At 45.2% G+C, this 24,890-nt stretch overlaps 1 protein-coding gene across 1 annotated transcript; it reads left to right on the forward strand.

Moving 5' to 3' along the window:
• Nucleotides 1-629: 629 nt before the first annotated feature.
• On the forward strand, nt 630-10,115 carry LOC144129865 (high-affinity choline transporter 1-like). Its single transcript, XM_077663927.1, has 7 exons — nt 630-768; nt 2,934-3,083; nt 3,720-3,849; nt 4,803-5,020; nt 7,435-7,633; nt 8,975-9,450; nt 9,879-10,115. The coding sequence occupies exons 1-7, from the start codon at nt 640-642 to the stop codon at nt 10,113-10,115; spliced, it is 1,539 nt and encodes a 512-aa protein (XP_077520053.1). The 5' UTR covers nt 630-639.
• The last annotated feature ends 14,775 nt before the right edge of the window (nt 10,116-24,890 follow it).

Consider the following 24,890-nt stretch of genomic DNA (forward strand, 5'->3'; position numbering starts at 1 on the left):
AATTGAATAGTTAAATTTTTAATTTAACTATTTCTCTTAAGTTCCTTAATTTATTTGTTGAGGGGCGTGTAGCTCACCGTAAATAATATCCATATCAGTTTTTAGAATTTCGAAAACGCGGTTACCCTCGGCGCTGGATCCCGACAAATTATGGCTATTTTGACAGCTAACGTGCACTGGAGAAGATTGCTTTGCCTGCAAGCTTCTTGAAAGCATATGTATTTCGGTGTGATGTAGCCAAACTTTCTTGTGCCAAAGCGCCGAGGGAACCCGCGTTTTCAAAATTCTAAGAACCGATATGGATATTAGTTTCGACGAGCTACACGCCCCTCAATAATTAAAGAGCCTAACTGTAATAGTCAAGAAGTTAACTATTCAATAATCTAACAATAGTAGACAAAAACTTAGCTCAATAATAATTAGCACAATAGTTAGCAATTCACTGTATTCTGATATACTACACCGTTTACAATGATATGCGGAAAAAAGCGTCCTTTTATCTCAAAAACCCTATTTTCAAAAAATTGTGGAAAGCCTTAGGTGAAACAGCCTGTATACTGCCGGAATAAATGGCAGTGACACCGAGAGTGCAAATGTAATTTTTCACTCCGAGGTGCAGGCGCCTCAGCAAGAGCAATCATGGAAGTGGATTCGGACCTATTCATCGTCCTCGCCGCAACGGCCATATTCTTCTACACCGCTCTTGGAAGCTTCTGCGCGGTCACCTATACCGACGTTTTCCAGTTAGGCAGCACTGCCGCGTGCCTGGTAAGACGGCCTCCTTCACAGCATGCTCGCCGACACTTTCGATATAAATATTGACCTGAAGCTATTTTAGAACAAACACGCTCCTTTCCACCCAAGTTGACTCTTGGGAGCGAATTCAACAGTTAATTTATCGCGAGTTGTTACCTTAATAAAAGAAGAAAACGTTGTAAACAAACTAACATTTTAAATCTAGTGGAACTTCAGCACTGCAGTCATTTTTTCAACCCTGTGCTTGGCGAATGATAGGCTTAGGTGCTAATGCGCCTTTAAACCCGAAACACTCACTCACTCGGAGTCAATTTTGCATGACCGATCGTTCATCAAATATATATTTGGAGCTCAAGTATAGATGCAGACTACAAAACTCCGCGCCTTGTTTCAGCTGGAATATCTCACGACTGTTTCATGGATTTACACATACACAGGGTATGTCCGAAAAGTAATGGCAGTGAGTCGTTTAAAAAAAAAACATTATTGATCACATCGGCGCTAAACAATAAACTGTGTGAAGGTATGCTCCTCCTGCGTCAATGCATCGCTTCCAGCAAGATGTCCAGGCATCGAAGTTGTTGGGCCTCCTCCCGAATGTCCTTTAGAGCCTTGGTTCAAGCCTGTTTGCCTTTGTCAACTGTCCCGAAATCTTGTAAACATATATGAAGCGCACTCAGGACAACAGACAAGGAAGACCAAACAACACAAGCGCTTACTCGCAACTGGGCGGTTATTCAAAAAACATACAAAAAGAGAGAAAAAACCACCTTCCTTGTCTTCCTTATTCATGGTCCTGAGTGCGCTTCATATATTTTTACAAGATGCAATACCAACTAGCTCAAATGTCTTTTCTGCTTCTGTCCCGAAATGATGTCCTTTCATAGAAGTTTTCAAGCGCGGAAACTAAAATAAGTCTGGTGGAGCCACGCCAGGACTGTAGAGTGGCTGGGGAAACGTTGGAAACATTGAATCAGCTAGAAAGCGGGTCCTGAGGAAGGCGGCGTGTGCTTGCGCGTTGTCATGGTGAAATTTCCAGTCACCCGCGATGTCAGGCCGGACGCTATGAACTCATGATTTGAATCTCTTGAGCTCTTCCACGTAGAACTTGGCGTTGACGATTGTATCATGTGGTACAAACTCATAGTGTACAAGCCCCCAGATGTCAAAGAGGACAATGAGAAAGGCCTTGACATTTGTCTTGCTCGTTCTGGCCTTCTTGGGTCGAGAAGACGCCAAAGTGTGCCACTCAGCATTTGCCTTTTTGTTTGGGGCTATATTCAAACATCTCTCCCCTATGACGAGTCTCGATGACTCGTCACCTACGTCATTTGTGAAAACAGTTTTGAAATGGCCATTGAATGCTGAAAAAGTTGAACCATCATCTCACATATCTATACCATCAAGTGAAAATAAATTGGGAGTGCGAGAATTTTGAGTAACCTGTCGCCAGAATTTCTCGAAAGACGTTCGAATGAGGGAAGGAACTGTTGTGTTATAATATTTACTTTCATCGTGTGCGTTTTTCAATGTTATTTCTATGGTCACAATTTCAATGAAGGGTTTCAAATTGAGGGAACGGAAATTTTTAGCCCTCTTTTCCAACCTTTAAAGATTACGCTCTAAACGTAACGTGTCCTGAGTAATCCAAGGATTGCGATTCTACGTTTTTTAGCAATAGTTGGCACAAACTGTTGAATGCATTCGAAAACAACGCCTTTGAATAGCAACCCTATGCTGTTTACACTACATTTATTCGTTCTACATGTATCTTAGCGAAATGCTAGCAAATCAACAACTGATTCACCATCATCACGAGAAAAATTCGGGAAAAGCTATTGCATGCACTGAAACGTACTAAATCACTCTAAGATAACATCACTTATTTGTGATCGGAGACAGCGCTCAGAACATCGTATACTATGCCATCCCTTATTGTTCCGCTGACAAAAAAAAATTGATCAAGAATCAGTTTTGAATTCCTTTGTGAAAGCAATGTCTAACATTTCTTTTTCAGTAATACTGTTGGGGGATGATGCAAGTGAAGTCCAATTAATGTTTGGCAAATTAAAATCCACTGCCTATATAGCCCCATCATCTTGTTTCACATGTAGCTGTAGATACGCTCTCAGGTTATTTATGAAGTTCAAAGTCTTGTGTACGCATGGCATGCGCAGTGGATCTGCGTGCCTTACGTGTCGAGTAGTCCCGCCGTCGACGTAGTGGGTCCTCCTCAGAACGACTGGATCGGCACCATAGCGAATAAAGATGTCGCCCAGCAGCTGGACGCGTTCCTCATGACTGCACTAGGAGGCATTCCGTGGCAGGTAAGCGCAAAATAGCAGCTGAAATGAGAAGGTTGCTAGGTACAGTAATAACCGTCGCTTTTCCATCCAGCGATTGCTCAGTGGAATGTTTTCGACCTTTGCCAATCTCAATAACAAGTTTCAAACATTTTACGATTGGAGCTGCTGGCTCCAATCGTAATGGTGTTTTTGACTCTGAGTTAAGCGTAATACCCGTACACGGCTGTGATGACTCTACTGGAGGAGACCTTCCGGCAGACGCCGTGTACGCCCTAACAAGATATCTTCACTCTGACTGAGAGAGCTTTGTTCGCTATCCACTTCTTTTCCTCTCATAACTTCTGCACATTGCCCAGGTGTCGACTTGGTAGTTAGGATACCGCGAACAGGGTTTAATTCGTAGTCTTTCACGTTCCGAAGCTGGAATGTGGGTCACGAGGCATACCGTAGAGGGGAGGTTACACGGACTTGCTCCGCGTACACTGAAATGTCGTTGCACGAGTATTTTTGCATGTCACCTCAATAAAAATTGCGGTCGCCGCGACCGGTTGGAAACCTCGCTCTCATGCTCAGAAATACGGCGTCACAGCCCCTGAATCGCCGCGACTTGTGCCGGAGGGGTTCTGCGTTCTCCTGCGATAAATGTTTCCTGCCCAGGTATATTTTCAACGAGTCCTCAGTTGCGAGAGCCACTTCGCTGCCAAGCTGCTTTCGTTTGTCGCTGCCATAGGATGCGTGTTCCTGGCCATACCACCGGTGATCATAGGAGCCGTGGCAAAGAGCGCAAGTAAGAACAAAGCGAATTTAAGTTTCTCTTGCGCCTGCTCATTAGGACCCTATTTTGAGCACGGTTGCAGCGATTTGTAACGGTGTCCGGAGATTATGCCGATAGCAGTCACTGTGAGGGCATCCAGTGGGAGAGTTTAAAGAAATACAAAATTCATGGCACATGGTGCATCCCTCCTCACTATACAGTGCACAAATAATGTGTCGTCTCTCTTAATTATTCCTGTGTGTTAAGAGGCGCACATTACAGCGCCATGCGGTGGACTTCTAGTAGCACATTTGTGTCTAAAGCTATATTCTACGACTTAACACACCGAAGCGTCGCAGGTGGACTCAGCTTTAGGTGGTATCTCGTGGTCGCACGCGTCGTGAATTTCTTGCAAAAGTTGACATGCATTTATGTCTCTGGGCTTCTCCGTGCAGAACACGCTTGTTATGTGTGGCGTCCTTAATAACTATGCGTTCTCAGCTCATACAAAACAAGACAAGAGACACGACTTCCGGGTGTCGCGTGGTCGTGGGTTCAGCTCCCGCACCTGTGGCACGTTGTGTTTTGTCCCTCAATCTTTGCAATTTTTCCTTCTTATGACGCTTACACAATCGCTTTCTTTCTATCAATAATTTTAAAAATCCCAACATCGCCCTGTGCTTTCCTTCTTTTCAAACACTCTTGGCTTCCTTCTATATATCGCCACGAAGTTCCAATTTGCACCTATCCTCGACAGCTCGATGCTGCGTTTGGCATTGCTTGTAGTGTTGGACAAATAACGCTGCCAAAAATTATAGATGATCACTGCGATTGGTGCAGCAAAGTATGCGTTAGCACTATTTCGCTCCCTCTCTCTTCTGAAAGTGGAAAGGGGAGTTTCCCTTTTCAACATATTTTTTAACAAGGGGTTTTAAATGCTAAAACGAGACGTTTCTTAACCACCGTGCTGCGCAACCACGGCGCAGACTTTACGGCTGCTGGCTACCGAGGGCCGTGGATGCTGCTCGAGCGCGACAGAGCCAGCGTGCTGCCTCACGCCATCCACTACCTGATGCCAGCGTCGGTCTCCGTCGTGGGCATGCTGGGAATTACGGCGGCCGTTATGTCATCCGCAGATTCGTCAATGCTCAGCGCCTCCGCCATGGTCACCAGGAACGTCTACCTCGTGCTACTCCGACCTGCTGTGAGCCGCCCTTGCAGCACCTTCGTGACGATTGCGTCCATACGCCAGATAAATCACGGATTCGGAGTAGTTTCTCTATGGATGCATTTGCAACTGGTGGCAGCTACGCGCGACTGATTTCGGCTGATTCGTTACAGTCGTACAGAGCTCTAAGAAGGCAGGTGCAGCCGTAACAATCGACCAAATCTAGGCGCGCGACGTCTGCGATTTGCAGGTGTGAATGCGCCGTACACATCCTGCAACTTGCATGTTTTACAGCGACAGCTGTTGATGGCCCGTTCATGGAACCGTAGTCATCGCCGTAACCCGTGGGTGCGTTGCCATGGGAACCACTCTAAAGGTGGTCACCGTGCAAGGAGGAAGATATGACGTAAGCGGAGAAATTCGTAACCGGTGGGCGGTTACCGTGGGAGGAGAAGGGTACCGGGAGAGCGGAGGATGATCACTCTGGTAGGCGGAGTGTATGGCGAAAGCGTGAGAAGGCGAACCGGGTTCATAGTTGCCATGGGAACCAACCGAAAGGTAGTTAATCTAGAAGGAGAAGCAGGGTACAGCGAGAGTGTAGGAAGGCGTACCACGTTGACCATCCGGAATGTGGCTACCCTGGAAGGAGGAGGAAGTGTGTGGCGAGAGAGAAGGAATGTAGCATGGTCCGTCTGCGACAGCTGCTGCGAAGCGCGCTACCCGAGAAGAGGGTCATCACCTACGTTGAGCTTATAGAGCGGTGGACTGGAGAGGAGGCTTAGACGAAGAATTACTATGTGTGGAAAGCTAAAAAGAGCGCCCTAGAACTATGCAGATGTGAGGTCGCTCTCATATTCTGTACCACAACATATCGTAAAGTATAAATGCCTTAACAGCTGTCGCTGATTAATATCGTGGTACGGGCTAGTTGGTGAATCGTCATGGAAAGCGGCAGCGCGAAGCAACATAGACGAAAGCGGAACACGGGAACACAAGACAAGCGCTGAATATCGCTTTAACCAGTGGTAAACATCCAGTTATTTTTTTTCTTCATTCTTCCTACTGCTTGTGAATGTCAAACATAAACGTCATACAGGGAACATTGAGTTAATTGGCACGCAAGAGCAGATCCTATTAATATTTCTGCACTAAGTTCGGATTATCTTCTGAGTATTGTTCGACCAGAAAAAAAAGAAAAAGAAAAGCTGTGCTTCGTTGCCCATATGTATAGAACAATTACTGTTTGAATGCTCACAGCATGTTGCCTTTTCATATTACCGCTACCTGTGGAGAGTAGGTCACATTTATTGCGAACACTTGAGCGCATGGAACTTACGCTCTTGCATGTGCTCCAATGACACGGTGGAGGAAGTGTGTGTGTGTGTGGGGGGGGGGGGGGGGGGGGGGGCACGTCACACTGTATGGTCACGCATGTCTATGCGAAGTGCCAGTTGTTGCGACTGCGCGAGCTGAAAAACCACGCCCTCGAGTGTTCCGCCTAAGAGCTCTCCATCCAGTTCATGACCCTCGAGAAAATAAATGCATTTCTTCGAGTATGACCGAATGTGTGGCGTCCATTTATAAGTTTCCTACATGCGCGATTGTGTGGTCCCCGTCACGTCTTATCGCGGCAGTTATTGCTGTCGTGGGCTTTATAAATCCCATGCTCGCGAACGTTGCTGCTCTGGATGACTTGTAGAAAGTTGTAACATTATCTCTTTGTATTTTTCTCAACCCCACAAAAATACACACCATGGGCATCGCAAGAATTTATGTTGTATAAACAACAGTAACAGATGAATATTTTACCTTCGTCGAGGGTGCGAATGAATTCAACTCTTAAAAATTGGTTTAAGTGTTTCCAAAACACACATTATACGGGTTTATGTAAGTAAATGCCCTGTACAGACGTTCAAGGTTGGAAGCTGTTGCGTGTGTGAAGGAAGGTTACAATGTTTTGGGTGTGTCTTTGGCTACGAGAACTGCATCGTTAGGCATGACCACAGCCACTCGATCTCTCCATTAGATTGAGTAGCCGTGGCGATGACATCAAGGCAAATACAGGTCCTACGACATGACTACTCGGGCGCTGCCATATACTGCGGGCTGACAGCTGGCTAGGTGATGAGTAGCGTCAACCTCCTGAGGTTCGGAAGAAAGGGAATAAGTGCTTGTTGCTCTATTGAGCTGCCAGAAGTTTGCAATGATAGTACTTGTTAAAATTACTTGATTTGTAAAAAAACACATTAATGAGCTAAAAAATTATTCTAGCTTGCTGTTAAGTTCTTTTTTATGCGTCGATTTTCCTGAATCCTCTTGTTTGCAAAAGTTCTGGCGCTCCCCCTACATCGATAACATAAAATAGAGCTTCATCTATAAGCCATAATAAAACTATGCGTGGTAAGTGGTGGTCGGGCGTTGTTCTGAACCGGGGTTGACGCTTGGCGCAGGCGTCCAACATGGAAGTCGCCATGATGCTGCGGTTAATGGTGTGCCTGATCGGCGCGTCTGCCACCTACCTGGCGCTGTCGGTGCAGTCCGTATACGAACTGTGGATTCTCTGCTCGGACATGGTGTACGTGCTGCTTTTTCCACAGCTAGTCTGCGTCTTCTACCTCAAGGGCACCAACACGTACGGCTCCATTATGGGTGAGACGCCGCTTCGTTCTCCTGTGTATAGGTTCACAGTCATGGCTGTTTCCTTTACTGAAGTATCGAAACATTTGCATCTCTTTAAGCTGGTGTTTCGGCTTAATAACGAAGTTTTCTTGAAGATCTGGAAACCTATATGAACCTTACAGCATTGGAAGTGTCATGTTAAAGTTGCCCTCCGAAAATTGCTGACACTGCACTAGAAACACATTCGTGACAAATGGATTCTCAAGGAATATATCCTCCTCCTTTCTATGCATTGTGTTAGCACACTGACCCTTGAGCGGATTTGGACGTGCCAGGTTTGTCATAACATGACTGTCATTTCTGACTCGTGACGAGTCCAGCTCGTCGTTGAAAGCATTTTTTTTTTACAAATGGCTGCAGGGGTGCTGAATGACCATTTTTGCACCATTTTCAAAAAATATGTAAAAAAATGTGTCCGTTAGGGGGCTAATGTTGCAGTGTCAGGCAAATTACTGTACATCAGTTGAAGCTAAGCCTGTGGGCTCATAGCCTTGCATAGCTCGCGCACACACACCAGTTCTTCTCTTCGTTTTATGTTCGCAACAATGCACTCGTTAAGTAACCGTTGCGAAGGTTGAAAAGAAGCCGCTTATATTTAAAAGAAATCACTTTTATTTACGTGCTTACTTTTCAGGTACTCAGTCTTCTATTTTATGATGCTTAAAATTGCAGGTTTTCTTTTACTGGGCTGTAGCACAGTAAAGAAAAGATATGTTTGCGCAAGCTCCGCTTAGAAGAGAGAGGTGAGAGCAGATGAGATTGACGCACAATCGCTGCGCTTGGTAATCTTAGTCTTGAGTGATAATTATTTATAAAAATAATAGTATAGCTTAGGACCAGGACCTACTGTAAAATATGGTCGCTCTGAGCTATGACAGAATTTAGCATTATAGAACTCCTCCACCTCGCTTTGTTACGAAACTGCCCGTTTGTAAAAATGGAATTTGAAAAAATCACAAACGACTGCGGATATCTTAAGCTTCAATAGAGATGACTGACCACAACAAAATTATCTCGGCAATAGTTACAGCCCACTTTTTACGGCTTCGCGGACAAATTGTTTCATAGCCGAACTGCAACCTCGAGCAGCTTCGGCGGGTTAGCTGGTTCAAGGCCGGAGAACAAGCAAAACAATGCAAAAGAGGAAAAGACGTGACCTCAGCTGGCAACTAGCAACTGTGTCGTGTCATGTATTCTCCGGAATAACGCCTCACTGGCTTTTCCGATCCGCGCTCTAGCTGCAAGGCCCACGCGGTCGCGAACGTCTTGGACCTCTGGCTCTAAGCCTCGCGATTCTTGTCTATGGCGCAGCTTTCTTCTTGGGCGCGTTTTCTCGCTGGCTGTGTGGAGAGCCGTCTCTAAACATGCCCGTGACGGTGCGGCTGCCCCTCTACGACCCGCGGCGGGGTCAGCAGTTTCCGATCCGGTTGGCCTGCATGGCCCTAAGTATCTCCAGCCTCGTCTTGGGTTCCCTGCTCACAGCCATGATCTTCAAGAGACACTGGCTCCCTCCTCGCTACGACGTGTTCGGCTGCTTCGCTGACCGCCAGGTGGCACCCGAGCCCGCCAGGCAGAGCGCCCGAGTAGGAGTGCCGGCTGGCCACGAGCAGCCCAAGACGAGCGATGGTGGCCCAGCTGCTCAGAAGCACGTTAGGCCGAGCGTTGGCGGAGGTGGCCAGGCAGCCCACGAGGGCGCCAGGCACATCGCTGGCGGTAGTGTCACGGCAGATGGCGAGCACACCGGGCCCAGCGTCGACCCTTCCAACGCTTCAAGACAGCCGTCTGATGCGAGTGATTTTATTGTGTTTAAGAGGACGCCAAGTTTGGAGCCGATCAGCTAAACTCTCCCCTAGATATAATTCAAGCTGTAGTCAGAGGTATAGCTGGTACAACCAGATGAATTGATGGATACCCAAAGCCCTGTAGCATGTCCGCGACATAACTTTGTAATTTCGCGCGTCCACGCCTTTCATTTCGCTTCGCACGAGACCATCTTTAAAAATGCAGTGTCAGCCCATTGTTCTACCGTAGCTTTCTGGGAAATCGGAGCACGTTTTCAACGGTACTTCGGCATAATGTGCGCAGTTCGAACGTAAGCCACTGAACATCAACTACGCCATACCCCATGGTTTGACAACAGCTGTCGCTAGTGTACACGAAACGACGCTGCAGATCGCGGCGGGGAGCGCCACATCGCTGTTCCCTGATCGCGCAGGCGAGCGAGCCGGTCGACATGCTGGACGCCGAGATGCAGCCCGCTTCGCGCAGGCGCAGATTAAGCGCCGGCGCGGAGTTCCGGAGCAAAGGCGAGCGCTTCTCTCGCAAGACGGACTCCAAGCGGAAAAGCGCGGCGAGTGGCACCAGCAGGGACAGCACACGCAGCACGCGCAGCAGCCGGGGGGCGAAGAACAAGGCGGCGTCTCAGGGCAGTCGCCTCGACCGGGCTCATTAGCGCACGTGAGCATTCCGACGCAGGCGGCTGAGGCGGTTCCGCCGTGGGCAGACTACCCCAGCGCCTGATCATCCCAGCGGCGTACTGAGGGCGGCCATCTGGAACTTAGCAATGGTGGCTAGGCCTGCTTGAGCCCCTAACCGAACGTCGACGCAGCTGCCTTTACCGTCTGCTCGCTGGTGATAGTGTCAGTGGCGCCGCCTGATTCCGCACCCGCCTGCTCGGATGTGCGTGGGCATGTGTGCGAGGACATTATTCAGCAGGGATGTTTATTGAGAACTGATTCGGTCAACGCAATAATCGGGACTGTAAGAAACACGTTGTATACTAAGATGCTAGGCGTTTCAATCCACTAACAATGAAAAAAAAATGCTACATGTTTTCTCTCATTAAGAAGAAGTGCAGGGATGGCTTATGGCCAGCGTTGCTGAATTCGTGTGCCTGTACCATGACCGTAAATTAGTCCATTGCAACGCGGTGCTGCACCTGTAGTAGAAAAACTATAAACCATGACGCAATACGGAAAGTGAGCCGGCAGGACCTCTGCAGCCAATGCCCTTTTTAAAACCGTTTTGTCTGTACGATAATTGAGCAGCCGTGTTTCTTAAAGATATAGTACTAATGAGTAACGCGTCGAGTCGCACACTCTCGCAGCAATCTGCTGCTACCATTTACGAACTTGAGATGGTGGCTACGACAGGGAAGAAATTATTTCACCAAAAACAAGCTTGGCAGAATGTTTACCACTGGAAGACCCCACACTAGGATTTTTTTAAAGAATTCGATGGCAGTAGAGCGCTAATTCTGGGTCATTTGGCGTGGAACCCAAGAAGCAAAAGCAAGTTTTACAGCTTGCCTCACATAAGCGTACAGCTGGCGTAGGTGGTTGCTCAATAAAGTTTAATAGAAATACTCTTAAACTGACGTAAAAGAATAAATACAACGTCTGGAGCCAATCAACAACGAACCTGTAAAGGGCGTTCGAGTGTCGTGCAACTGCATGCAAAGCTGTTTAGAAAAGACAGTCGTTAAGCTATTGAATAACTGCGTCGTTACAGGCAGGGGTGAAGGACTATTTATTAAAAGTAGCCGCGATAGTAACATTCATTTTGGCCTCTTCCCAGCTTTTTTGGCTCTTTCGTTATATTTCTATGTTCCCTTTGCTTTTTCGACGTTATGTGAAATGTATAAAAGCCGGGTCCTACTGCAATCCTGAGACTTCTGCAAGTTCAGCTGGCTGGTCTCATTATTTCTTGAATTCACTTATCTCTGACATTTCTGATTTCAAAACTTGATTGTGTTGAAAGAATAAGAATGACGCGAACTGTGAGACTGCGCTTAATGCCACTGACGAAAAAGTTGTTCAAAATACTTTTTGCGTCGACCAAAAGCTTTACCTGTAGCCTCTTTTCACACAAGAATGCCAACCTAATAACCTCTTTATGCCCACTGAAGCTGCCGTCATATTCTCAGTTACGTAATTAAATGTCCTGCACTGTCCCAATGAGGCTAAGAATGTCAGCATAAAACAATGTTCAAAACTGTGTCGCGGTTTTCTACATTATTGTTTTATTATTGCCGATCAATTCTCTGAACTGTCCTGTTTCAGTTATTTTTTCTTCCATTTCACTCGTTCATATACGCTTAATTCCCCCCCTCTCTTTTTACCTTGCAATCACTTCATTCGTTCTCTGAAACTGCTGATCAAATCCTGGACAATCCCCCTCGTTGCTATGCGTCATGTGTACAGAGGCAAACGCCAACAACAACAACATGCAGAGCGTCTGCGACATGCAAGTAATTCTCTGGGCAGTGTTTACTCACATAACTTAGCCATAGTCTGGAACAACTACCATAGTTTCTCAGTCGCAATAAAGCTAAGAACGGTGGTTCCTTGCTCTTTTTTTCCGTCCCGAAAGAAGCTCATATCGGCACTTCGCCAGAAAAAAAAAAAGAAGGGAAGCTTTGTTAGAAAGACTTTCATCATTTGCTTTCTCAGGTTACGGGTTCTAACGGCGATGTGAACCTAAAGGGTAGAAAATATTGAATTTCTAATATTTATGATTTTACTGTCCGTGGAAAAGTAATTTGCGGCGCTTCCGTATCATTTCAGCCACGTTCCCAAGCATGAAAGCAAAGTTCACAGGTACTGTGTGACACAGTATTCCCTTAATGTATTTAGGTAAGGGAAGAGACGTAATATGAATAAAATAATGCGATTCTTCAAAACCAGCCGCCAACGTTTTCAGCCTGTTTTTGCTCGGGTATAGTTTCCATTAAATAAATACCAAGAAGTAAAGCAACAGGAGCAACGAGGTATGGGACTGCACAAGCGAAATCAAACATCAAGCATTCACAGTAAGCCAACTTGAAAATAAAAAAATACCATAAATCTGCTCAGAAATTTTATCTCGACCACTCCTCATATATCTCCCAGCGAGCGAAAGAGAAAACAAATTTTAGGCGTGAATCTGCCTGTAGTCAATAGAAAGGTAGCAAAAACTAAAATTGCGAGCTTCTGGTTTACTCCACTGAACGATTCTTTAGCGACTTAAGACATCTACACCACCTTTTTTACACTTTACACGCTGTGCTTGTTCATATCTAGCGTTCTTTTTCGATTGTATTTAGCCCCTAGTTTAATTGAGTAAATGGTTTTGAGTTACGGGTAAATAGGTCATACGAGAAGCACTGCCGACGAACAATAATCGCCCGTTTTCTCGGCTTTTTTTTTTCTTCTTCGTCACAGTGGAGCTTTCCCTGGCTTGCAGAAGAATCGTATAATGTACTCTCATCAGAAGCATGTGGATAGAGCATAATCGGACGCCTGAAAAAAAAAAGAAAAAGGCGGCAAGTGAAATCTGGAGTTAGCGCATTTGGCCAGACTCAAAATCGCGACTCCTGCTGAAAAACTGCTCCCGTTTGTGGCTCTTCTACGACAGCATCCTCTCCAACATCTAGGAATTGAAGTCCCCTAAGGAGGATCGCTTGACAGGAATCCTACCTCCACCCACTACTAACCTTCTTTCCACGGCTCCATTGCTTTTGAATTCGCATTTTGTTTTTCCTTGCCACTGCTTCGGCAAGATTTTAGTCGAGCACACTCCTTACATATAATCTTTTCCTTGTTTGTCGTCACCCGAGAATCTTTATTTTGCCGTCCTTTTTTTTCTTAGTCTCTCTCTCTGTTTTCTCTCTGCCTCATCTTCGTTCTGAGCTAGATCGCAGAAAAGCACCGCGGTGTGCTTGTTCGTCCTTATTGCTGTGCTCGTTTATTAGTCTCCAGGGTGTAGTCAAGCAAGGCTCGCATACGAGACTGCCCTCCACCGCGGGAAGAATGCCGGGCACAACAGGACGTCGCCCGATGCTTATACGAAGAGCGTTGAAACTTGAAGGTGGAAAAAAATGCGTAGAAATGGTGTGGAGAGCACGGCTAACGCGAATGCACATGCGAGCCATGTCTTCTACTGGGGAATTCTGCGCCGCTACAAAATACAAGCGCGCGAACGTGACACAAGTTATCACAGGGTGCCGTTAAAGAGCTGTGCTCGAGCGCGAGTATTACCGAACTATGCATGTTATACACTGTGGAAATTCGCTGCTGTAACTTTCAGAGTATGCTTAAAAGTTAAGTATCCGCTTAGTGTCTCAATACTTGAAAACTTGTTGAGATAGGGGCAGGAACCTCGTGGTGGCGATGTTCGCATACTTTATTTGCAAACGAAGTGGAGTGCGCGGTGACAGAGTTGGCCTCATAAGCGATGTGAAAGAAAAAAATTCCAGGGGTGCACTTAAACCTGCTTAGGTGCAGTAATGCGAAACAATTTATCTTGCTGCGCGTCCTTCCTCCTCATGCGCATCCGCCATCTCGCCTACGTGCCTGCGCGCCATCTGCTGGACCAGCGCCGTACATTGCGAGGGAGGTTTCAGTGGGTGACACATGATGGCGCTACGACTGCAATTTTATTTAGTTTGTGCGGACGTGCGGACACGCTCTGTCCACAACTTCCGTCCACAGAGCCTGTCCACAGCTTCCTGTGACGCCACTCTTGAGTCAATTTAAATGATTTCGCATTAAAAACTAGTGCTCCCTCGAGAACCTTCGGCAAATTCAATTCGCATCCATATTTGTATTCTTAAACTGTGTCAGACTTTGTGACACGTAGCTCGTGTGTCTGAGTCGCACCCCTCAATTCACAAATATGGTGACTCTTCTCCAATTCGCCCTGCGCCGATTTATATGTAATTGATGCTGAACTTCTCACCATCTTTCTGACTTGTTTTACAGTGCTAGGTGTTATCAGCTCTTACCCCCGTTTTGCGACGACATCGTAGACGTTGAAGTCTGCACAACAAGAAGGCACGCTGATTTGTCAATACGTAGTGACACCACGCATGACGTCACTGCAAGGCTCCAGGACAACGTGAAGAAGAAAACAGAAGGATAAGGAATAATCCTTACTTTCTCCCTAGCCAGCTAAGCCCGAAAAACATTTGCGTTGCCCACTTGTAATCATCGTGTGATTTTTAATGAATTATGCTCCACCGAAAACATTTATTCACAAAACTAAAATATTTCGAGATTTGGAGTCGGCACCCTCACCGACATGGGGGCAAACACCATTGTTTTTACTGCTGGTTCATGTTGCCGCCAGAATCTAGCCTTTCCTTGGTCCGCCAGCTCAGGTGGTGGCTGTGTCATTCGCCCGAGCGATTTTAGACAACGTCAACCCCTTGGCAAGCGTGTGCTATCAACGGTAATCGCGGATAACCGGTCATCAGCTTCATCAACCTCTCCGATAATTATTTTCACAGAAAACAACATATTCGCTTAAACCAGCAAAAGACTCGTGGCACCAAGTAAGCCTGCGTAAGCGAACAGCAAAATGCCTTCGTGGGACTTGAAGCCGGCACACTACCCAGACATAAGGCTAACAACCCTGCTGTTTCTGAAAGGTAGTACTTAATCTTCGTTGCAACTTTTCAAAGCGTTATGCGAGTTTTAGACTCCTCCCATGATGTCATGTGCTGCTGTTCAATGTCACAGAACAACATGTATCGGACCACATCAATGACGTTCGCATTTGTTTGCAAACCATGGACTATATTTGGTTCTAATATTGTTTCTTGGGGGTAAAATGAAGATCAACCCCGCTTCATCTGATTCCCTTGAAAGTGATTTCTTGAAAAGTCCGCAGAAAGGTCAGGCAGCACTGAGAAATAAACTCGACAGTACTGAAAGAAGGTTTTAAAAACGTTAGGTCATGATGAAAGAAGTCAATGATAAACAGATTAAACAGATAAAGAACAGATGAAAGGTATTTTTAAGGCAGTAGCAAGCGGATTTTCGCGACATTCTTTCCGGCTTGTGCAATATCTTTCTGATGCTGTCTGGTGACACTAGATCCAACCCCGGTCTCTTGTCAAAAGGCGAAGCTGACGCATTTGTCGTTGCCCTTGAAACGATCCGTAAACTTCAAGACGCTTATGTATTCCTACTGGGGGAGATAAAAGGTGCTAAAGAAAACCAGGCAGAAAGTGAAAACGAAATTAAGCTACTTAGTGCTAAGGTAGCGACCTTAGAAGATTCCATCGCCTCACGTAACACAACGGAGGAAGAAAAAAATTCCGACATAGTGTGCGTTTCGAATCAGCTGACAGCCATTGCGTCAAGCTGTGACATTGCGGAAAATGGTATGTGGCGTTCAAAGCTTCTTTTCTTCCGCATAGAAGATGAATCAGCTGAAGACTGGGCAAATCTAACCCATGGTTTACAAGAGAGCATCAACGCATGAGGAATAAGAATAAACGATTATACAAAAGCGCTAAGCACGAATGTACGCAATGCGCGTGGCTTAGATACAAAAACTGCCTAAAACTGTATTGTTTCGCCCTTTGGGACCTAAAAATGAAATATTTTTCAAAGACCTTCCTGCGCTACTCAAGAATAATTAAAACAAGTTCTGGAAAACAATACATCAGAATAGCGTCAGTAATGATATTTCAATACATGACGCAAACAACACCCCCTACTCAGACACTGACTGTCCTAAAGCATTCAACTCGTTTTTCGCATCGGTTTTCACCGAAGAAGATAATTCTAACATCCCATAGGTACCAGATCTAGATAACTGCTGAATGGCACCACTTGACGTTACACTTGATTGTATAGTACACCTGATAAATAATATTAAATTGTCCTTTTCCTCTGGTGTTGATTAAATTAATTCCAAAATACTAAAAAAATACCATTTCTGTCTGCGGCGTCATCTTACTTCGTATCTTTAAGCAGTCAATAGCTACAGGTGAGCGCCACACTGATTGTAAAATATTGAAGGCTCTACCGGGTTTCAAAAGTGGCAACAAACACTCGCACGGAAATTACCGCCCCATCTCACTTACATGCATCTATCGCAAGGTGCTTGAACAGACTTTCGCATCGCACATCTACAATCACCTCGAATTTAATTTTTTTTTTCTCTAACCAGCATCGTTTCAGGGAAAGGGTTTTCCTGTGAAACACAGTTATTTGCGTTCAATACTGAACTACATTTTAACATGAACAGTAACTTACAAAATGATTTAATCCTTTTGAACTTTGCCAAAGCATTTGATCGGGTAGCACATTGCCGAATAATATCTAACCTTTCTGCGCTCAAATTAGATTCTTTAACTTTGCCATGGGTCCGTAACTTTGTTTCTAATCGCGTTCGCCGTTGTTAATAATTATTCCTCTCCTCTCTCTGACGTTGCATCGGGCATGCCGCAAGGAAGAGTCCTCGGTCCATTACTCTTTTTAATTTGCATTAATGACCAGCCAGTAAACATCTCAGCTTGTATACGCATATTTGCTGACGACTGCATTATTTTATCGATCAATATAAAGTACTAATGACCACATTTCATTCCAAAGTGATATCGATTGCATTAACGATTGGTGTAAAACGTGGCTAATTACTTTAAACATTTATTAGTGTAAGATAATTTCTCTTAGCCGAAAATCAGTAAATTCACAGTTTTCCTACCACATTAATAATGATACATTGGCTCGGAATACGCTGTTTAAGTATCTAGGCGTCCATCTTTCACCAAATCTTTCTTGGGCTGAACATATAACCACCATTTTCGCTAATGCTTCCCGGTCACTGCTGTTCCTTCACCGCAACCTGCAAGGCACTTCCCCTCACGTTCGTAAACAAGCCTACGTAACTTCTGTCAGACCGCAGCTAGAGTACGCTTCATCCGACTGGTCGCCTGATCTGAAGTACCTAATAGAGAAGTTCGAAACTGTCCAGAATGAGGTTTGTCGTTTCATTCCGCAAAATTAGTTATCAGACCAGTGTAATCCAACTAAGGATCGAACTTTCGCTCCATGCGTTGAAAATTCGTCGTGTCATTGCCCTTTTATCTCTCTTTCATAAATACGTCTACGCAACTGATTCACCGCCAGCACATCTACAACGTCCCTCCTACTTATCGCGTAGATTACATAATAACTCCAGCTATGCCGGCATTTACGGCAGCACACATGCTTTCAACTTCTCGTTACTCCCCTGCGCCATCCGTCTCTGTAATGATCTTCCGGATTGCATCGCCCTGTAGCGTAATCATGACACCTTTAGCGAACATCTACTCAAACACTTCGTTAATAACGCTTATCACGTCATTTATATACTCGTGATTCATATAACTGTTTTCAGCTACTTGAGACTATTGCCTCATTGGTTCTGTTCATGCGCAGCTATGCGCATGTATTCCTGAAATGTTTTCTTTTGCTTTTGTATAACTCTATGTGCACTGCCCCTATTTTGTTCCATGGCGCATAGTTGTCTTGTACCTTTATCACTTTTTGTGAATTGCGATTTCTTATCTGAACTCACTTGTTTTTGTCTGTTTTGCTGCACATTTACAATGTTTTTGATTTCTAACCTATCTTACACAAACTTCTGTATCTGACCGCCCTACACAATGCCTCTCTGTGGCCTGTAAGGTATGTGCAAATAAATGAAAATAAAATATAATTAAAAAGCTCATGAAACAAACGGAAGCCTTTAAAAGCAAAACTGTCGACCTAAAGAATCGAAGCCGCTGTTAAAACAAAGTCTTCTACGGTACAGACGATAATAACGCCTCTGATTTTTAGAGGTAATCGCAGAACCTCATGAAAGCTATATACAGAAATGAACCTAAATATATAGACCGACCACATCGCGTCGGCTCTTATAAAAGGCAAGATCACTTGCTACCACCTTTTCTTCGTATACAAAGAAGCAGGACACCTTGCTAAATGCTAAGAACTTCAAATATATGCAGCATTATGTCGATCAGGTTAACTCATCGGAGAATCGTAAACTGTAAACGCGACTATGGAAATGTCAAGAAAAAATGGATGTGAAAATAACAGGATTAAGCTCAACATCGCAGCATTATCGTGCAAGTGTCGGGCATCTTAACCTTAACGGTGTTAGCCACCGCCTCTGGTAACTGCGGGAGCAGTGGCGCAATGTTTCACCTGACTGCACTGGCAAGAAGAAACCTGGTTATGTTGCAAACTGACCGCTGACATGTGCCGTCGTATCCGGTGTCTCCTAAGAATCTAGCTGTTTTGCATCCATGTTTCGGAAATAAGGTAGCCTCTAACAGGGTCCACTTTGGGTTAGAAAGCTCCTCGCAGACTCCAGAGGCAATACCTTTTTTTAGACCAGGTTAGATAGGAGCGGAATCTTGTTGGATGAGAACTGCTGGCTGTCCGGCTCTTCAGGGCATGGAAGTTCAACACATAATTTTCATTCCACATTACGCAGCGGTCATCTGATCAGACTGATTCCTAGAGCTTCCTAAAGCCATAATTGCATTTGCCATCTTCGTTCCAGAAAAAGAGTGCAGAGTCGCTGGGAGTTGTTTCCTACTTCAAAATCTTTTTTATCGCTTGATACGTCCCTGCGCCACCAAAAAAGGCGGAAGCAAAAAGCCCGACTTACGGTGAAGAAATCGTTTTACTGAGAAAGCACCGTAATGGACTCCTTGTCTAGACCAGCGCGATCTCGGCGGGGACGCTGTTTGGGTGCTTCTTCATCTTTCTTATTTGGAGTATAATTTCGTGTCTTGCTTTTTGCTTTACTCCCATTTCTTGACGGCGATTAAATTTCTAACTTGCACTCCACACTTTGCTGGTTAGCGACACGACGAACTCCTCGAAATACTTCCGGCACTTTACCGGCCTGGCTGGAAGGTATTTTGGGCTTGAGTACGCGCTTCTAAGAAGCGGGAGCCTTAACACCAGTCATGTACGACAGCGAGGTGTTTTTCGCTTTTTGCAAGTATAGCGCCGCCGTTTGTACCGCGTACTTGTCGGGCAAATTTACGTTTGAATTGAAGCCTGTCAGCAGTGCTTGTTAGTTTCTGGAGGAAAACAAGACCAGAGTATTTGCAACTGCTATTTTCTGAACATCACAGCTTGCACTATAATTGCGAGTACCTTTCAAGTGTCTGCCTTGTGCGTCAACGAAAGATGAGAATAACAGAGGATGGACTTTATAAAGAACACAGGGTTTGTTCAAAATATTCGAAGCTTAAAGCGTCAGCGCCAACTGGTGCTTTAGTCGAGTCAACTCAAAACTAGCCAGGTAATTCAGGATGTTTGAAGAGGGGAGAAGGGGGATTAGTCAAAAATGGATGAGTAGTGCTTCCGGTCACTGTAGAAGAGAAGGGTCTAGATTGCCATTCTCTTTTTATTTTTTGCCACTCTCCCCCCCCCCCCGGCACCAGCCAGTCACGTAGACGCAAAAATGAAGAAATAGAATAAAGAAAGTAATCGTTATATCATTCACTGCCTTCGAACGGCCTCCTCTCTTTATCACTGTAGGGGTTTGTATTGGTTTTCATAGGTTTTTTTTTGGCAGTGGTCGTCCCGCCTAATCGAGGGCTTCTTCAGTGCGTCATCCGAAACATTAACCACCATTCCTTATACAATTGTGAGCAGGCTGCCTCACCGTTACCAATCCTTCTTCTTAACGGTGAGGCAGCCTGCGCACAATTGTATAAGGAATGGTGGTCCATGTTTCGGATGACGCCCTGAAGCAGCCCTCGATTAGGCGGGACGACCACTGCCAACATTTGAGATTAACGAGGAAAGTATACGCCGTACCACACAAAAATCTAAACAGGGAGCAAGGGGTCATTTTAAGAAAATTGCAATCGAATACTTATATAAATCCTGTCAAATTCAGCTATATGTTTCCAAATTCGTATGATCCGCACTGCGCCTTCTGCGGTGAAGTGGCTGAATAATACCATATGGTATGGGCATGCCAGAAAAATCCAGCTATACCAAGAATCAATAACCCAACAACTGAGGACTGGGAGCCGGCACTGTCCACGTCACATTCGGAAGACCAGCTTTCCAGTGTGAACCGGGCAAGAGCGGCGGTAAGAGCCAATGGGCTCCTGGAATGAGGGCTCACCCAAACATTCTATTCATTAAACGTTTCTCTCTCTCTCTCTCTCTCTCTCTCTCTCTCTCTCTCTCTCTCTCTCTCTCTCTTCTCTCTCTCTCTCTCTCTCTCTCTCTCTCTCTCTCTCTCTCTCTCTCTCTGCCTCACCGTTTGTGATGCCATATATGTGTCGCGGATGTGCACGCTTTCGATAGCAACTAATTCGAAATTTAAAGGCGGGGAACGCATCAGTTCCTCCTTTTCCAGAAAAGCACAACAGCCCACTGCTGTTACCTTCGATGTCGACAGCACTGTGCTTGTGCGACGACACCCGCTCGCTGCGCTTTCCTCCTAACCGCGTATATCCCTCCTACACGCGCAAAATAATGTTCCAGGAAACCAGGACTAAGCTATTTGCAGGGATCTTATAAAGTTTTTTTTAGCTAGCGCAGTAACGCTGTAGTGGAGAGAAATTTTCCCTCCCGGCAAAACTAAACATTGCGAAAGACGAGACCGAAGTGCAATCTCTTCTAGCAATCTCAATTAAAAATCAGCGCCACCACTAGGAGAAAGGAAGCAATAGTGCACTAGAAAAGATCCCCGACTGTTACAAGTATACACTACTTTTCTAAAACAAAAACACTAAGAGGAGTGCTATGTTTCTGTTTTTGATGCGAAATCACTACTTCACTAGCAACCCTGAAAAAGCCGCTAGGTCTCTGAAGCTTGAGCCTTTGACCCTTGACCTTTGACCCTTTGAGATGAAATGACTGGGATACGATGTGGATATAGGGGAAGGTCACGTGGTACGAAAGTTTGGAAGAAATTGTCTTGGAGTTGTGGTGGCTGCTGTATATAGGTTGTATATATACTGAAAAATGTATATAGGTTTGAATGGGTCAGCAAATAAGATTATGGCACATTTGGTTTGGCTTTAAAGGATGGACATCCCAAAGCGGCTCAGTCTATGAGGGACGCCATAGAGGAGAGCCCCAGATAATTTCGACCACCTGGGGTTCTTAACGAGCACTAACAACTCACAGTACACGGACCTTTCACATTTTTCCTCCATCGAAGTGCTACCGTGGCGGGCGGGTTCGAACCCATGACTTGCATGCACTGTGTGGTGTAAGTGCACGGTAATTAGCCACGGCTAATCGAAGTTATACGGAGCCCTCCACTAAGGAGTCACGCAAAGGCTGAATCGCTTTGGAAGCTTCATCCTATAATGTTAAACGAATTGTGCCATGATCCTATTTTTCGACCTATTCAAACCTGTACACATTTTTCAATAAGGGGTGACGTGGTATGAACAGTATAAATAAAATTGGAGGCTTTGTGCCAAAATTGGGGCCAAGAGAATTCGAAAGACGAGTTAAGGCAGTGTTCAGGCTATAGTCAAGCTAATTCGAAACAAGTGCTTTCGCACGTCATGCATGGTAAAACGACGTTAAAGCTGGAATTTTTTTTCTATTGTTTCAATCTTTATCGAGCACGCGTGAGTTCCAGGCTAACATGAAATTGAATTCTGCATCATATGTGTGACGCTCAGAAGCTTAACACGCATCTGCTTGCGCTCACTCGAAAGGCAAAAATCGAAACACCGAAATAGACTACGTCTCCGCCAGACAGAGGGGCTTCTTGTATCAAGGCTCACGCTGGGAATAGTGAATCATGGCAAGGGCAAATGATAATGGATTCATAAGGATGATAATGTATGGCGTCAATAGAGAAGGACTGAGATATCGCTTGCAGGTGCTAGGGAGGGCGCCGTCAACATTTGTTTCGGCGATCAAGGCGTGATGTGGTCCGTAACGAGCGCAGTTTTGCAAACGTGTTGTCTTTGCCGTTCACGCTAGCCCGTTTTCTTTGTGCACAGGGGGTTAAATTAGTTTTACTCCGCAAATATTTACGCTCAATCCTTATAGAATGGTTTACGCGTGCCTACTGGGACATTTGTATTTTTATTTCGCGGGAATAAACAGAAACCTATAAAAAAGGCCGCCGATACACGTTATTGACGCCGTAACTGACGATGCTATTGTGCGCCGTAAAAAAAAAATCGGAAAATAACTATTAACAGAAGTGTAACATGTGACCAGCTTACTTCGTTTGAGAAATAAAAAAAGACTTACTGACGCTAAGCATAGAAAGAAACTGCGAATTTTTATTTAATGGGTGGTTCTTCGTGTGTCCTGGCTTCAGGTTCGACTTGTGCTCCGCGTACTATCACCGTGACTCGTCTTCTTGCTTTGGTACGAATAGCATTTAGTGCCGACGATAAAAAAACTTTAATTTCAAAAACAATCGGATTACATTAAGCGCTGCACATCCCAGAGTTGCGCCTTTGGCCGAGAGTTTTAAGATCCATGCGTGCCTCGACGATGTAAAATTTCTTAGCAGCCTGAGGCTGAGTTACACGTGAGAATGCATGTACCGGCACAAAGTGCGCGTGGCATATTTCCGGGCCTTGGTTGCGTGCATTGTTCTTTTTTTTTTTGTGCCGCATCCGTGATTTGTATTTTTTTATCCTTACGAGGTGTATACTGTAGAGAAAATCTGCCGAAATGGTGGTTTCAAGGAGACATATGCCATTTCAACTTTCATGATTTAGGCATTTATTCCGTCCTTGGTGAGTGAAGTTTGTTTATCCCCTGATTGTATACTCATTGCCAAAAGCGGAAGCATATGCATAAACTGGCCTCATTGTATTCCCATCTTAAACCGGTCTTTTTCGTCGATCTGGCTAAACAATCGCGACCTCATCCGTCCAACGCCTATATTACGTCACTGCAGGAACGCATGCATGCCTCGGCGTGTTCCGTTTCCAGGTATACAGGACAGGTAATGCCACTAAACAAACTCTCATGCACTATTTTTCGTTACGTCAGTAGAAAGCACTCAAGCGACAACAGCGGCGACTTAGCGTCTACGTCACGCCTACTTAAAGTCCTCGCCTACTCGCGGCGTCTGAGCTCGAGCATTTAGTTTTCATTTTCTTTTTTCTTTTTTTCTGTGTGATAGTGGTGTCACCACCCTACGCACGACGCTCCAGGGCGACCAACAATCTCTGGTAGCCAGACCTCGGGCGGCGGTGGTAGCAGCTGGGCTTCTTCTGAGCTAAGAGCCCCATCTATGCACAAGCTTTGCTAAAAAAAAAATCCCCCTCCCCCCGGGAAAGTATTTGGTTTTGTTTCAAACTTCAGAGGGATGATAAGGGAAGCCTTTTTTTTTTTCAAATGGTCGCCTGCAACCATTTCAAGCGCAATAAAAATAGCAGTACCTCAGGATGTAAGCGTTTCCCTCTTTATGCTAGTCAAGCCATGTACACACTTTGTTAAAAATTTATAGCCCAGAAGTACTTGCTTCTGGCCCACACCGTGTGAATCTTTATGCATCCCCAATGTTCGAAGTCTCTTGAAAGTTAAGAGGAACTCTTTTTTTTTTTTCTCCTACGAAGGTTTGGACTTCACACGCACGCTACACGAGCCCAACCGCAAGGCTTGAAGCAGCCCTTTCGGGCTCTATGCTTTTCATAAAGACTGTACAGACAGGATGAACTGAGTTCCCGGAACCGAATTCAAATTGAAGGACATGTAGCGATTGTTTTCTCACTCTGCAATAATTGTCGCCTTCGTTTCTTTGCACAAAAAGTCATGGATACGAACTTAGCTGAAAGCAAAACCGGTGTATCAGGCTGCTCTGTGAATTGCAGCGTGTGCAAGGCGATATATACTGCAGAAAAGCTCCGACTAACAAAATAAAATACAATAAAATTCAATGCAAATACAATAAAATACAATACAAATACAATAAAATATGATACAAATACAGTTGCGAGAGAAATAGGGAGCTCTTCGTAAATGTGTTGTCCTCCTCGTTCATCAATGTGCGTTTTGTTGTCTTAGCAAAATTTCTCGCCGGCTCGCGTGGAAGTAGCGGGCGTTCCTTTTTTTTTCCTTGTTTGTCCACTTTCCATAGTTTATTACTGACCCCAAGCAAATAACTCCTCTCCCCTCCCGGCCTCCATTGTCTCGCTGCACTTACGCATTCTTGGGGCATTACGTATGCAGCTAGCAAAAGGAACCGGCCTGGCAACGCCATTATTATACAGCTGCATATATGAGCTTGCCGGAATCTCAGACCGTCTTCCGTTTGTCTTATGCCAGACGCCGATGCGGGGCCGCATCCCCAACAAGGGCGCAGGCACGAACGTGCTTCTCTCGCGGGAGAAACTTGCGCACATCTCAGAACGACAATTGGGGAGAAACGAGAAAACAATAAGAGTAGAACAATACCAGAACAAGACGGCAATAATCTCGCCCAGAGCACACTTGTAAGA

Source organism: Amblyomma americanum, chromosome 4 (genome assembly GCF_052857255.1).
Source record: "Amblyomma americanum isolate KBUSLIRL-KWMA chromosome 4, ASM5285725v1, whole genome shotgun sequence".
Taxonomy (NCBI): domain Eukaryota; kingdom Metazoa; phylum Arthropoda; class Arachnida; order Ixodida; family Ixodidae; genus Amblyomma; species Amblyomma americanum.